This window comes from Bombyx mandarina, chromosome 05 (genome assembly GCF_030267445.1).
Source record: "Bombyx mandarina strain Sakado chromosome 05, ASM3026744v2".
Classification (NCBI taxonomy): domain Eukaryota; kingdom Metazoa; phylum Arthropoda; class Insecta; order Lepidoptera; family Bombycidae; genus Bombyx; species Bombyx mandarina.
Genome location: NC_143212.1, coordinates 13,407,211 through 13,420,024, shown reverse-complemented (window position 1 = coordinate 13,420,024; position 12,814 = coordinate 13,407,211). Strand labels below are relative to the sequence as shown.

Below are 12,814 nucleotides of genomic sequence, written 5' to 3'. Positions count from 1 at the left end.
GGCCACCCCCGCGCAGAAGACGGGTAGACTTGTCGATAATCCCATTCTCTCGGATCGTTTGGAGCCTCTGGGTCTGCGGAGGAACTTCGGTTCCCTCTGTATTTTGTACCGTATGTTCCATGGGGAGTGCTCTGAGGAATTGTTCGAGATGATACCAGCATCTCGTTTTTACCATCGCACCGCCCGCCACCGGAGTAGAGTTCATCCATACTACCTGGAGCCACTACGGTCATCCACAGTGCGTTTCCAGAGATCTTTTTTGCCACGTACCATCCGGCTATGGAATGAGCTCGTCTCCACGGTGTTTCCCGAGCGCTATGACATGTCCTTCTTCAAACGAGGCTTATGGAGAGTATTAAGCGGTAGGCAGCGGCTTGGCTCTGCCCCTGGCATTGCTGAAGTCCATGGGCGACGGTAACCACTCACCATCAGGTGGGCCGTATGCCCGTCTGCCTACAAAGGCAATAAAAAAAAAATAAAAAAAAGACTCGCTATAATCCTTCCTAGCAAACTACGCTTAAGCTCCGAAGATCAGTGCGAAGGATACCCCAGAGGACTGATGGTGGAGGATATTATAATATCCTCCTAGATGGTGTTTAGAACCTAATAAGATAACTTATAAATACCAGCAATCCCTCCTAGGACAGATTTGCGAACGACTCCCAATAAGAAATAACTTAGTGTAATAAATAGCAAACTTTTAAGAAGCACAATTGCTAGCCGTTACGCTATTGTAAAGCCACATTGATATTTACCACCTCCCGCTCAATCCTCCCGCGCTCGCTAATATCAAAGCATCAGTGTGCCGAATCTCACTGACGGGACACGCGCCGATCGTTATCGCGTCCGTTTATCTTCCACCGGATAAGATCGTTCTAAGCAGTGATATCGAGGCGCTGCTCGGCATGGGGAGCTCTGTCATTCTGGCGGGCGACCTAAACTGTAAACACATCAGGTGGAACTCACACACCACAACCCCGAATGGCAGGCGGCTTGACGCGTTAATTGATGATCTCGCCTTCGATATCGTCGCTCCGCTAACCCCGACTCACTACCCGCTAAATATCTCGCATCGCCCAGATATACTCGACATAGCGTTATTAAAAACCATAACCCTGCGCTTACACTCGATCGAAGTAGTTTCAGAGTTAGATTCAGACCACCGTCCCGTCGTTATGAAGCTCGGTCGCGCTCCCGATTCCGTTCCCGTCACGAGGACTGTGGTGGATTGGCACACGCTGGGCATCAGCCTGGCTGAATCTGATCCACCATCGCTCCCGCTTAGCCCGGACTCTACCCCGTCTCCTCAGGATATCGCTGAAGCCATAGACATCTTAACGTCACACATCACCTCGACATTATATAGGTCATCTAAGCAAGTTATAGCGGAGGACTTCCTTCACCGCTTCAAATTGTCCGACGATATTAGGGAACTCCTTAGAGCTAAGAACGCCTCGATACGCGCCTACGACAGGTATCCTACCGCGGAAAATCGTATTCGAATGCGTGCCCTACAACGCGACGTAAAGTCTCGCATCGCCGAAGTCCGAGATGCCAGATGGTCTGATTTCTTAGAAGGACTCGCGCCCTCCCAAAGGTCTTACTACCGCTTAGCTCGTACTCTCAAATCGGATACGGTAGTAACTATGCCCCCCCTCGTAGGCCCCTCAGGCCGACTCGCGGCGTTCGATGATGACGAAAAAGCAGAGCTGCTGGCCGATACATTGCAAACCCAGTGCACGCCCAGCACTCAATCCGTGGACCCTGTTCATGTAGAATTAGTAGACAGTGAGGTAGAACGCAGAGCCTCCTTGCCACCATCGGATGCGTTACCACCCGTCACCCCGATAGAAGTTAAAGACTTGATCAAAGACCTACGTCCTCGCAAGGCTCCCGGTTCCGACGGTATATCTAACCGCGTTATTAAACTTCTACCCGTCCAACTCATCGTGATGTTGGCATCTATTTTCAATGCCGCTATGGCGAACTGTATCTTTCCCGCGGTGTGGAAAGAAGCGGACGTTATCGGCATACATAAACCCGGTAAACCAAAAAATCATCCGACGAGCTACCGCCCGATTAGCCTCCTCATGTCTCTAGGCAAACTGTATGAGCGTCTGCTCTACAAACGCCTCAGAGACTTCGTCTCATCCAAGGGCATTCTCACCGATGAACAATTCGGATTCCGCACAAATCACTCATGCGTTCAACAGGTGCACCGCCTCACGGAGCACATTCTTGTGGGGCTTAATCGACCAAAACCGTTATACACGGGAGCTCTCTTCTTCGACGTCGCAAAAGCGTTCGACCAAGTCTGGCACAACGGTTTGATTTTCAAACTATTCAACATGGGCGTGCCGGATAGTCTCGTGCTCATCATACGGGACTTCTTGTCGAACCGCTCTTTTCGATATCGAGTCGAGGGAACCCGCTCCTCCCCGCGACCTCTCACAGTTGGAGTCCCGCAAGGCTCTGTCCTCTCACCCCTCCTATTTAGCTTATTCGTTAACGATATTCCCCGGTCGCCGCCGACCCATTTAGCTTTATTCGCCGACAACACGACTGTTTACTATTCCAGTAGAAATAAGTCCGTAATCGCGAAGAAGCTTCAGAGCGCAGCCCTAGCCCTAGGACAGTGGTTCCGAAAATGGCGCATAGACATCAACCCAGCGAAAAGTACTGCGGTGCTATTTCAGAGGGGAAGCTCCACACGGATTTCCTCCCGGATTAGGAGGAGGAATCTCACACCCCCGATTACTCTCTTTAGACAACCCATACCCTGGACCAGGAAGGTCAAGTACCTGGGCGTTACCCTGGATGCATCGATGACATTCCGCCCGCATATAAAATCAGTCCGTGACCGTGCCGCGTTTATTCTCGGTAGACTCTACCCCATGATCTGTAAGCGGAGTAAAATGTCCCTTCGGAACAAGGTGACACTTTACAAAACTTGCAAAGGCCCGTCATGACTTACGCGAGTGTGGTGTTCGCTCACGCGGCCCGCACACACATAGACACCCTCCAATCTCTACAATCCCGCTTTTGCAGGTTAGCCGTCGGAGCTCCGTGGTTCGTGAGGAACGTTGACCTACACGACGACCTGGGCCTCGAATCTATCCAGAAATACATGAAGTCAGCGTCGGAACGGTACTTCGATAAGGCTATGCGTCATGATAATCGCCTTATCGTTGCCGCCGCTGACTACTCTCCGAATCCTGATCACGCAGGAGCCAGTCACCGTCGACGCCCTAGACACGTCCTTACGGATCCATCAGATCCAATAACCTTTGCATTAGACGCCTTCAGCTCTAATACTAGGGGCAGGCTTAGGGACCCCGGTAACTGTACTCGTCGAACTCGACAAAGAGGTCGACGTGCAACCTAACCCATGCATCAGCCCGCTGAGTTTCTCGCCGGATCTTCTCAGCGGGTCGCGATTCCGATCCGGTAGTAGATTCATTCGCGAAACAATTGCTCTTGAATTGTTAGGTCTCCTTCGGAGGCGCTCGGGTAGCTGTTAGCAAATCCCACCCCTCCTGGCTGAGCTTTTGCTCGCCCACCTGTCCTGGTGAAACTGGAAAGGCCTCCGGGCCACCAGTAATCCTTCAATCATAAAAAAAAAAAAAAAAAAAAAAATTACCACCATCCTGCCTATTTTTTCGGCCAATCAGTCATGGGTTCCGATTTAAACCACGGAATGGCTTAAATAACAAGTATTCTTTGCCTTGATGCCAATGTTGAAAAATGAAGTTAAGTTTTGAAGTCGTCGTGGCCTAAAGGATAAGACGTCCGGTGCATTCGTTGTTGCGATGCACCGGTGTTCGAATCCCGCGGGCGGGTGCCAATTTTTCGAATGAAATACGTACTTAACAAATGTTCACTATTGACTTCCACGGTGAAAGAATAACATCGTGTAATAAAAATCAAACCCGCAAAATTATAATTTGCGTAATCACTGGTGGTAGGACCTATTGTGAGTCCGCACAGGTAGGTACCACCGCTCTGCCTATTTCTGTCGTGAAGCAGTAATGCGTTTCGGTTTGAAGGGTGGGGTAGCCGTTGTAACTATACTGAGACCTTAGAACTTATATCTCAAGGTGGGTGGCGCATTTACGTTGTAGATGTCTATGGGCTCCAGTAACCACTTAACACCAGGTGGGCTGTGAGCTCGTAAACCCATCTAAGCAATAAAAAAAAAAAAAAAAACCGAAACAGTCCTAAGACTGAGCAGATACTGACTATCCTGTATCATTGACTTACCTTCAGAAGTTCTTATTTCAAAACATTGTGATTTCTATATATCACGAATAATAGGGGTAGTCCATCACATTATGCAAAATATTAAAAGAAAAATGTTAACATAAATGTGATAATAACAAGGTGTAAACTCAAAAGTTTCATTAAAATTAGTTCAGTTATGTGTAATCACGGCGAAACAGCTAAACATAATCAATTATACATCTGAGCTCTTTAATGTTTTTTTTTTGAAATATTTTAGATTTACCAACATCCTTTACATGGTTAGTCAAATAAAAAGACAGAATAGTTTCTTATTTGACTAAAAACAAATTCGTAGTTTGGCTAAATCGATGGCTTACGGACTGGAGATCGATGGCGTAGGGCTGTTTGTTCACATCGAAGAATGTTTATTTCCGTTCTAACTTTTAAGGAAAAGTCGGATTCGATTACTTTATAGATTATTTTTTACACAGTCATACACTAATTAAATATTGGTATTAAAAAATATATACGGATAAGCATCAAAATACATACGAATATCATCTTTTTATTCTACCCGTATTTTCAATGACTAATTTGAATAAAAAACTGTTATATTACTTAAGTAATATAATTAGACATATTCACTCTTGAATTGTTTTGCAGTTAATGATGTGTATCATTATTTTATGTACCAACAATGACAACATTTTACGGGTGAAATTTATATACCTTGGCTCACATCATTGCAAAATCCTCGTTAGGGTCTTGTGCTCAACATCTTGCAAAAGCAGGCGACAAGGAATGAGAGAGAGTGTTTTTCTCTCTCCGCACCGTCGACATCGAGTTGGAATCAGGATAGAGATTTCACTCGAATCCTTATCCTCTTAAGTATTTCGTGTCCCCTGCTTAAGCGGCTTGGGGACCGTCGAGGGACACCCAGGAAGACGACGTGTAAGGTAGTTAGTATGGCCCGGCACTGCCCGTGGCATTGCTGACGTCCATGAGCGATGGTAACCACTAACCATCAGGTGTGCCGTATGCTCGTCTGCCTACACGGGCAATAAAAAAGGTACTTTATACACATCTTGTGAAACCTTTTGACGGATAACCGCACTCCCCGACATACACTGAATTTGGCCCAACGGGTTACATAAATAATATAATTTACAAATATATCAAAAAATCAAACTGTTTCTCTTTAAAACATTAATTCAGAGACAACACACACTTTTATAATCGTACTACTACAAGTACATATAGTTCTCAAAATAGTAAATGCGAAAATAACGCATTTTTGTCAAAATCGTTCTAATTCTAAAATACGAAATCATGCTGATCCAGGTATAAAAAATTTAGTTTATCCATAAAGGTAGTTTGTGTTACGGTCAAGATCCACAAGGTCGAGGCGAGTATGTGAACTTGTAGTTTGATCGATAGCTTGCCCTTCGTGTCATGAACAATGCCGTTCGAACATCAAGAATAATTGTAGACTTTAAATGGACATTGCATGAATATCGGGACGTATCTTTTTTGTTTGTGGAATACAGTCGGCCTAGTGGCACACATGACAGTCCGTATTATCACCGCTCTTGATATTGACAGTCCTATAGACAAGAGCATTCCCTAGTACAGCCAGACTATCGTCTACATTAATTGCTTGTGATAGATAGATGCTTCGCTTCTCCTAGATTTTTTTCTTAATATATATACCTAGTCAGGTCATAAATTCTGTCACACGTTTAATGTAAAATAATTGAAACAAGTTTATTCATTATGTAACCATTCATATACCAAAATGAACTGAATAAAACATAGATTCTTATGACACTAAAGTTTATTCAAAATGACCTCCGTGATTTTGAATACAGGCCTTCAATCTGCGCGGCCAGTCGTCTATCGCAGCACGAACGACGTCCATGTCAATATCGGCGGCTGCCTTAATCAAGGATGTCTTGAGTGACTCCAAATTGGGATGAGGCTTTGAGCACGCCTTTTCCTCCAAGTGTTGCCATATCTTGTAATCTAACGGATTCAAATCTGGACTGGAGGAGGGCCAGTCTTCGTGCCGGATGAAGTCGATTTCACGCGCCGCCAGCCAGTCTTGTGTGCTCTTCGCTCTATGAGCTGGCGCCGAATCTTGTTGGAATACCCAGTGCCTGTTATTGAACATGGTATGAGAAACAGGTTCCACAAGGTTAGTCAGGAAAGTATTTTGATACACAACTGCATTCGTTTTTACACCTTTCCCACAAAAATGTACCTCTGTTAAGCCCCAATAAGAAACTCCCAACCATACCATGAGCGAGGATGGAAAATGACCTCGTTGGACACGCGGAATACGGTTGCTCGCTTCTTCACTACTGTGTGCGTACACCTTATCATTTTGTTTGTTGTAGCTCTCTTCTACGGTAAAAATGTTTTCATCCGAAAAAAGAATTTCCCGATTTTTTTTTTCCCGCGTACCGCTTCAACAAAGCGCAGCATCTCTTCAGTCTCAGGTCCATTAGACGAGCATTCAAACGATGTCCTGTTTTTCTTCGATATGCCCGAAGCCCTAAGTCTTCATTTAACACCCTTTTCACCGTGGTTCTGCTTAACCCCATCTGAAGGGCCAACAGTTTCTGCTTACGTTTGGGATTTCTTTGAATTCGCGCCTTCACAGCTTTTATCACTGCTGGAGTCCTAACAGACCGAGGGCGACCACTTCTTGACCTGTCATCTACACTAGAGTCTTCATTGTATCGTTTGATGGTACGATAAATGAATCTTTTGGTTATATTCAAATTTTTCAGTATGTTAAAAATTTGAATTGGCGCGTAACCGCAACGATGCAACGCAATAACTGCAACATGGTCTTCTTTAAGCGTCCACTCCATATTTAAAAATGAGTAAAATTCTAAAAGTTATACATTTTTATTTTCATGAACAATTCGAAATTCGAATTCAATAAACTTTTTTGTGGCCAGCATTCTAAAAGAAAAGTTTTTACTGTGTGACAATACTTATGACGAGATATGGGACGCAAACGCTGTCTGTCGGTGCTCGATGGGTCAACTATTCACCGGCTGAGCGGAGCGACGTGCCGGTAGCTGCGTAATATCGGGCATTTTGGTAAATAAGAACAATCTGGTGAGTCGTATTATTTTTATTTGGATTCGGGTGCCGAATGCTCTCTTGTCAAGAAATCTATTAGTAGTAGCTTCATAATTCAGCAATTTTATACGATGGTTCTCATAAAAGGTTTCTGTTGTTTTGACTCAAAACTGTACGGAACAAATCCTATGCGATGGTTTATAGCTTACCTATTGTATGTCACGTACTACCTGATAGTTGTTTTAATCGGTTCAGTGAGATTGAGCATTCAGTGAAATAGAACACTTAAATCTAATGTCCTTATTCGAAGCCCAGACGTGCGTTATTGATGACCAAGCTCGCAATGAGCTCATGGAATTGTTCTTGACCAGAAGTGCTAGAAGCTGTACATCTTTTTTAAATTGTTCTACCCAAAGAATAACAGAGGCGAGCCCCTTCGAATTCTTAATAGTTCGCGTGCCATATCCCTAAAGGTTTTTACTTAAAATGATACTGAAAGTAAGAGATTAACTTTGACGAGACCAGAACATTGGAAAGTTAGTAAAATTTGATGTTGAATTTTGTGGAAATGAAGATAGATGGCTTTAACTGGTAATATAACCTATGATTACATAAGGTTGCCTCTAAGTAGTGCTACTGACGAGACTGATCAGTGAGGTGAGAGTATCTCCATCGATTGGTACAGCGGAGACCTGGGTCTCAATGGAGACTATTGTTGTGTTGGTCTACTAATGACCTTGACTCTATATTGTGAAGTGATGTGTATTGGTTTTATCATTTGTTTTAATGATAATGTGGGTGGCAATGTCACTAGCTGCGCCGGCAGCCAGGCCAGGAGCGTTCTATACGATTTTGTTGACACTAGTGATGTAGAAGATGTAGGATCAAATTACCACGATACAACTGACTGATTAAAGTAAGGATTTTGTTGTCCTATTTTGTGTGATTAGTAAAGAACAGTATTCAGTGTTATTTATGACTGGTAATTGAACACCTCGCTCGATTTAGGTGATGTGTTCGTTTTATTTTTATGCGATGTTTTTTATGGTCGAAGTGGGTACTGGATGGAAGTTCCGCTTGCGTGCCGGATGGAGGCATTCGTGTCAGACAGTGATTCCGTCCGTCTCAGCAGCGAGTCTCTGACAGTCAGTCAGTCGGTCTGTCGGTATGTGCAACGAAACTGTCGGTTTATCCTGTCATTGTGAAAGTTGTGTGTGTTGAGTTTCAATAATTATTATTGAAAAGTTTTATTGACTAAACTGAGTTCAATCGAATACGAGTGATGACGAAACTACCGCTCAGCCATCCCTGACGTGTGCCGACATATATATATATATTTTTTTTTATTGCTTAGATGTGTGGACGAGCTCGCAGCCCACCTGGTGTTAAGTGGTTACTGGAGCCCATAGACATCTACAGCGTAAATGCGCCACACACCTTGAGATATAAGTTCTAAGGTCTCAGTATAGTTACAACGGCTGCCCCACCCTTCAAACCGAAACGCATTACTGCTTCACAGCAGAAATAGACGGGGCGGTGGTACCTACCCGTGCGGACTCACAAGAGGTCCTACCACCAGTAATTACGCAAATTATAATTTTTGCGGGTTTCATTTTTATTACACGATGTTATTCCTTCACCGTGGACGTCAATCGTGAACATTTGTTAAGTACGTATTTCTTTAGAAAAGTTGGTACCCGCCTGCGGGATTTGAACACCGGTGCATCGCTAGATACGAATGCATCGGACGTCTTATCCTTTAGGCCACGACGACTTCTCATATTCTTTTTGACACACAGAAAGAACTAACATTATAATGAGATATGAATGTTAGTTTAATTTAAAATTTAATCTTTGCTATAGGATAATTCCAAATACTGAAAACGATCCTCCCAACGTAGTTCTTCCCTGTCCTGGCGGAGGACCTTAAGCGTATGGCCCAAATTCAGGGCTGTCTACGAGCTGAAACTACCACACCCCGTAGCTTTCTTCTAAGCTTTACGGATCAAGCATAAAGCGACCCATGACTTTTGCTTCACCAAATAATTTATACGTGGTACTAAGAAAGCTCCCTAGGGCTTAACGATATTTTTTTAGAAACCATTCAAAAGTTGGCCTAAAAAAGAAAATAGGGTGTCAGTCACGAATTCCAATTGGGTATAAAGTATTTTCTGCTGATAGTGGCCATGTTACCGGTTTCTTCGGAGCGGAGAAAAGCTCTCCAAATATGGATCGCCGATTCTCCAGAAGTACATCGTCGAGCTCGAGTCTTCTAAATTTGTCGAGGGGCCATCGTAATACCCTTTGCGTCTTGTCGGACGGGTGTCTATAAATCATCAATCATTCAAAAATCTCTAGTCCTAGAAAACGAGGGATCACGCCTCTATTGATAAAATTTTTTCTTAAAAAAAAAACATCTTTTTATGTTTAGCCTTGGTAATCGTAAAAAAACTATCGCATTGAGCTAAAAAGAAAAACTCAAAAAAATTCTATGGTGCTTTTATATTTGAATTAAGATCATTCTTTAACATTTTTACGAATTGGATTGGATCCAAGAGGTGAAACGGGAAACGCGAACGTTAACACCAGGGAAGCGACGGTCAGCGCAGTACTGTCCCCAAGAGCAGACACCAACGAGGACGCGGTTGTGAAGGAGAGGACCACCGGAGTCACCCTGGCACTGGTCGCGACCACCGACGTCCAAAACACCAGAGCACAACATGTTAGCGGTGATAGCACGGTTAATGGGTCTGTAACGTTGGACGCAGGCATTCTGATTGATGGTCCAGACCTGGACGTGACGGAGTTGCTCCGAACCAGACCCTCCGAGCTGAAAATAATATTGTGTTATTCAATGGTTGAAGTAATAAATTACCACACTCTTCTATAATTTTTTTGTTAATTTACTGTAAAATTACCAAGTAGTGCACAAGTACAAATTCAGTACATTATATTAGGTCTGCCGCATTCCATTAATAATGAGTGTATCTTTAACTGCGTCTCTATGACACATTTACAACAAACCTGGACCTAACAAGATAACTCCGGTTAAATTTGTCAATCTATTGGTGCTCCTTAAATCGTGTGCAACGTACATTACAAAATAATGTTGTCAAACGATATTGACATTTATTTAACTTACCGAAGTAGCTCCCCAACCAGCAGCCCAAACAACTTGGTTATCACCAAGATTGTAATTGGCACCAGCAATATTAACAGGACGAACGTTGTTGTTATAAGCTATGTTGGAATTACTGCGTAAGATGCAGAGGTCACTGTCAGCTGTACGTCTGTTATAGTTGGGATGAATGATAATTCTGTTCACGTTATGCACAACACCCCCACTGTTGGCAAAGGTGGAACCAACACGAATACGCCAACGGCCTGTTGCGTCACCGCTGAAAAATAATATTTTTTTACATTATAAAAAGTTTTTTAGGGAGATGGAAAATAACTAGTTTATGGTATCTCAAAGACATCCTACAGAATAGTAAGTATTATTGGATTATTTCCAAGAGTTTACGTGTTCATTTAGAATTATATAACAAATTTTAGAGCATTAAATTCCACAGACAGTATTATCATTATAAATTTATAGGAATATTAGTTAATAACCACTACATACTATGGACAGTGAGCGGCACTAAGGATCGATCTTTGGTTAAGGATGTTTCCACCACAAGACTGCCACCACTGATTCCAATTCCATGTATACAACAAAGCAGCTATGCCAGGATACTGGTTAATGTTGGTCGTGGAGCCACCAATAATCCTTTGTGGGTTGGTAGGAACAGCTGAAAGATAAGCACATTTTAATTAATGGTAGGAAACCAACATAATTAAATTGCTTCTCTAATCTGTCTGTAATCTGATAATGAATTAAAATGAATGAATGAACAGCGTTTTGGATTTTAATCTAATCTCTTATGTGCGTCTGAATGTCTACAACCATGTTATGGACAGACAATGTATTTGACCAAAAACTGGCCAAAGAAGCTTCAAAATATTTTTTGTTACTTTGGTGGCTAATAAAAACGTAACTACCTTAAATAGCTTACACCTTCAATTTTAATTTTAATAGTCCATAATTAGCTCCTCGTAATTAGCTAGTTAGCACAATATTCGATTGTCAATTTAGTCGTCAGTACCCACAGAAACAGTTAATCATTCGACACATTAGAAATATTAGAAATAATAACATAACATGCGAGATTAAGCCGTAAAACTAGTTTTAATTAAGTCTACGACTCGGGAAGACCGTAGAAAATACTGTTTTATAGTTCGATTTTAGGTTACATTTCATCGCAAAAACAGTCCGTGAACACCCATTAAACACATATTATATGTACGTAACTATTTGAAAAAATGGTGAACTGTCAATAATTTTTTTTGTGCAGATGAGCATACGGTCCACCTGGTTCACCGCCGCTCATCGACATTGACAATGATATGTATAAAACTAATTTGTGAATTATATATTTATATTGGTGGTAGGACCACTTGTGAGTCCGCGCGGGTAGGTACCACCACCCCGCCTATTTCTGCCGTGAAACAGTAATGCGTTTCGGTTTGAAGGGTGGAGCAGCCGTTGTAACTATACTTGAGACCTTAGAACTTATATTTCAAGGTGGGTGGCGCATTTACGTTGTGGATGTCTATGGGCTCCAGTAACCACTTAACACCAGGTGGACTGTGAGCTCGTCCACCCATGTAAGCAATAAAAAATATATATATAAGAATAAGTTTTCAAGCATAATTATTTAAGAATAAGAGCACGTCGCTCCAACAAAAGTACAATATTAGTCTAAGCATACGTACCCGCCACAACAGCAAGCCCAAGGGCCAACAAAATAATGGTAGTCCGCATATTCTTAGCCGTACTACTGACTGAAATTAAATTTAAAACTTCGCCATATTTATACTAAAATACTACTATTTACAATTGATAAAACATTCGCATATCGTTTAATTTTATTTTATCTCGGGCATATTTATATCATTTAATTAATTAAATTTCTTTTACAACTATATCTATTAATATATGTTTATAATTTACAGACCGACATTTACAGACAGGTCTTCAATCGCTCATTTAGATTATGTAACATAATTATGCTAGAATTTGATGTAAGAGCAATTAGGCGATAGTTGTTACATTTCTTCGTAGAGCCCTTTTTATGCAGGGAAGTACACACGGTATGTGTCCATTCCGACGGCTTAACTTCCGTCTGCCATACCCTGTTGCATATCTTATGAAATATGTGATCACCCCGTTCTCTTAAGGCTTTTATTGTTTCAATAGGAATTGCATCTCTACCAGTCGCTTTCCTGTTTTTGAGATGTTGTATAGCAGCCCTAACCCCAGACAGGACAATGCTCGACTACAAATCCCCATGTTTTGAATCTGTACTTGCAAATTTCCGTGACTGTGGACCCTGGTATAACGATTGACTGTAACTCTTCCATGTTTCAGAGATTTGGTCCAACTTTGTTATCAGTT

The 12,814-nt window shown here is 42.4% G+C and overlaps 2 protein-coding genes across 7 annotated transcripts in view; one reads left to right on the top strand and one right to left on the bottom strand.

The window, feature by feature from the left end:
- The window catches only part of kcc (solute carrier family 12 member kcc), a 468,256-nt gene that overhangs the window by 304,264 nt on the left and 151,178 nt on the right, over positions 1–12,814 (top strand). The gene's annotated exons all lie outside the window — the stretch shown is intronic.
- Positions 9,802–12,247, bottom strand: LOC149503006 (trypsin, alkaline C-like). Its single transcript, XM_089727879.1, has 4 exons — positions 12,133–12,247; positions 10,940–11,108; positions 10,457–10,712; positions 9,802–10,144 (listed from the first exon to the last, which is right to left on the bottom strand). The coding sequence occupies exons 1-4, from the start codon at positions 12,179–12,181 to the stop codon at positions 9,848–9,850; spliced, it is 771 nt and encodes a 256-aa protein (XP_089584005.1). The 5' UTR covers positions 12,182–12,247; the 3' UTR covers positions 9,802–9,847.

What these genes read in the sequence shown, in the direction of transcription:
- LOC149503006 (XM_089727879.1), bottom strand. Translation starts at nt 12,181, where the DNA reads ATGCGGACTACCATTATTTTGTTGGCCCTTGGGCTTGCTGTTGTGGCG. An exon ending in TGGGCTTGCTGTTGTGGCGG is followed by an intron (nt 11,109 to 12,132) that starts GTACGTATGCTT and finishes CTTATCTTTCAG; the next exon opens with CTGTTCCTACCAACCCACAA. An exon ending in AGTGCCGCTCACTGTCCATA is followed by an intron (nt 10,713 to 10,939) that starts GTATGTAGTGGT and finishes ATTATTTTTCAG; the next exon opens with CGGTGACGCAACAGGCCGTT.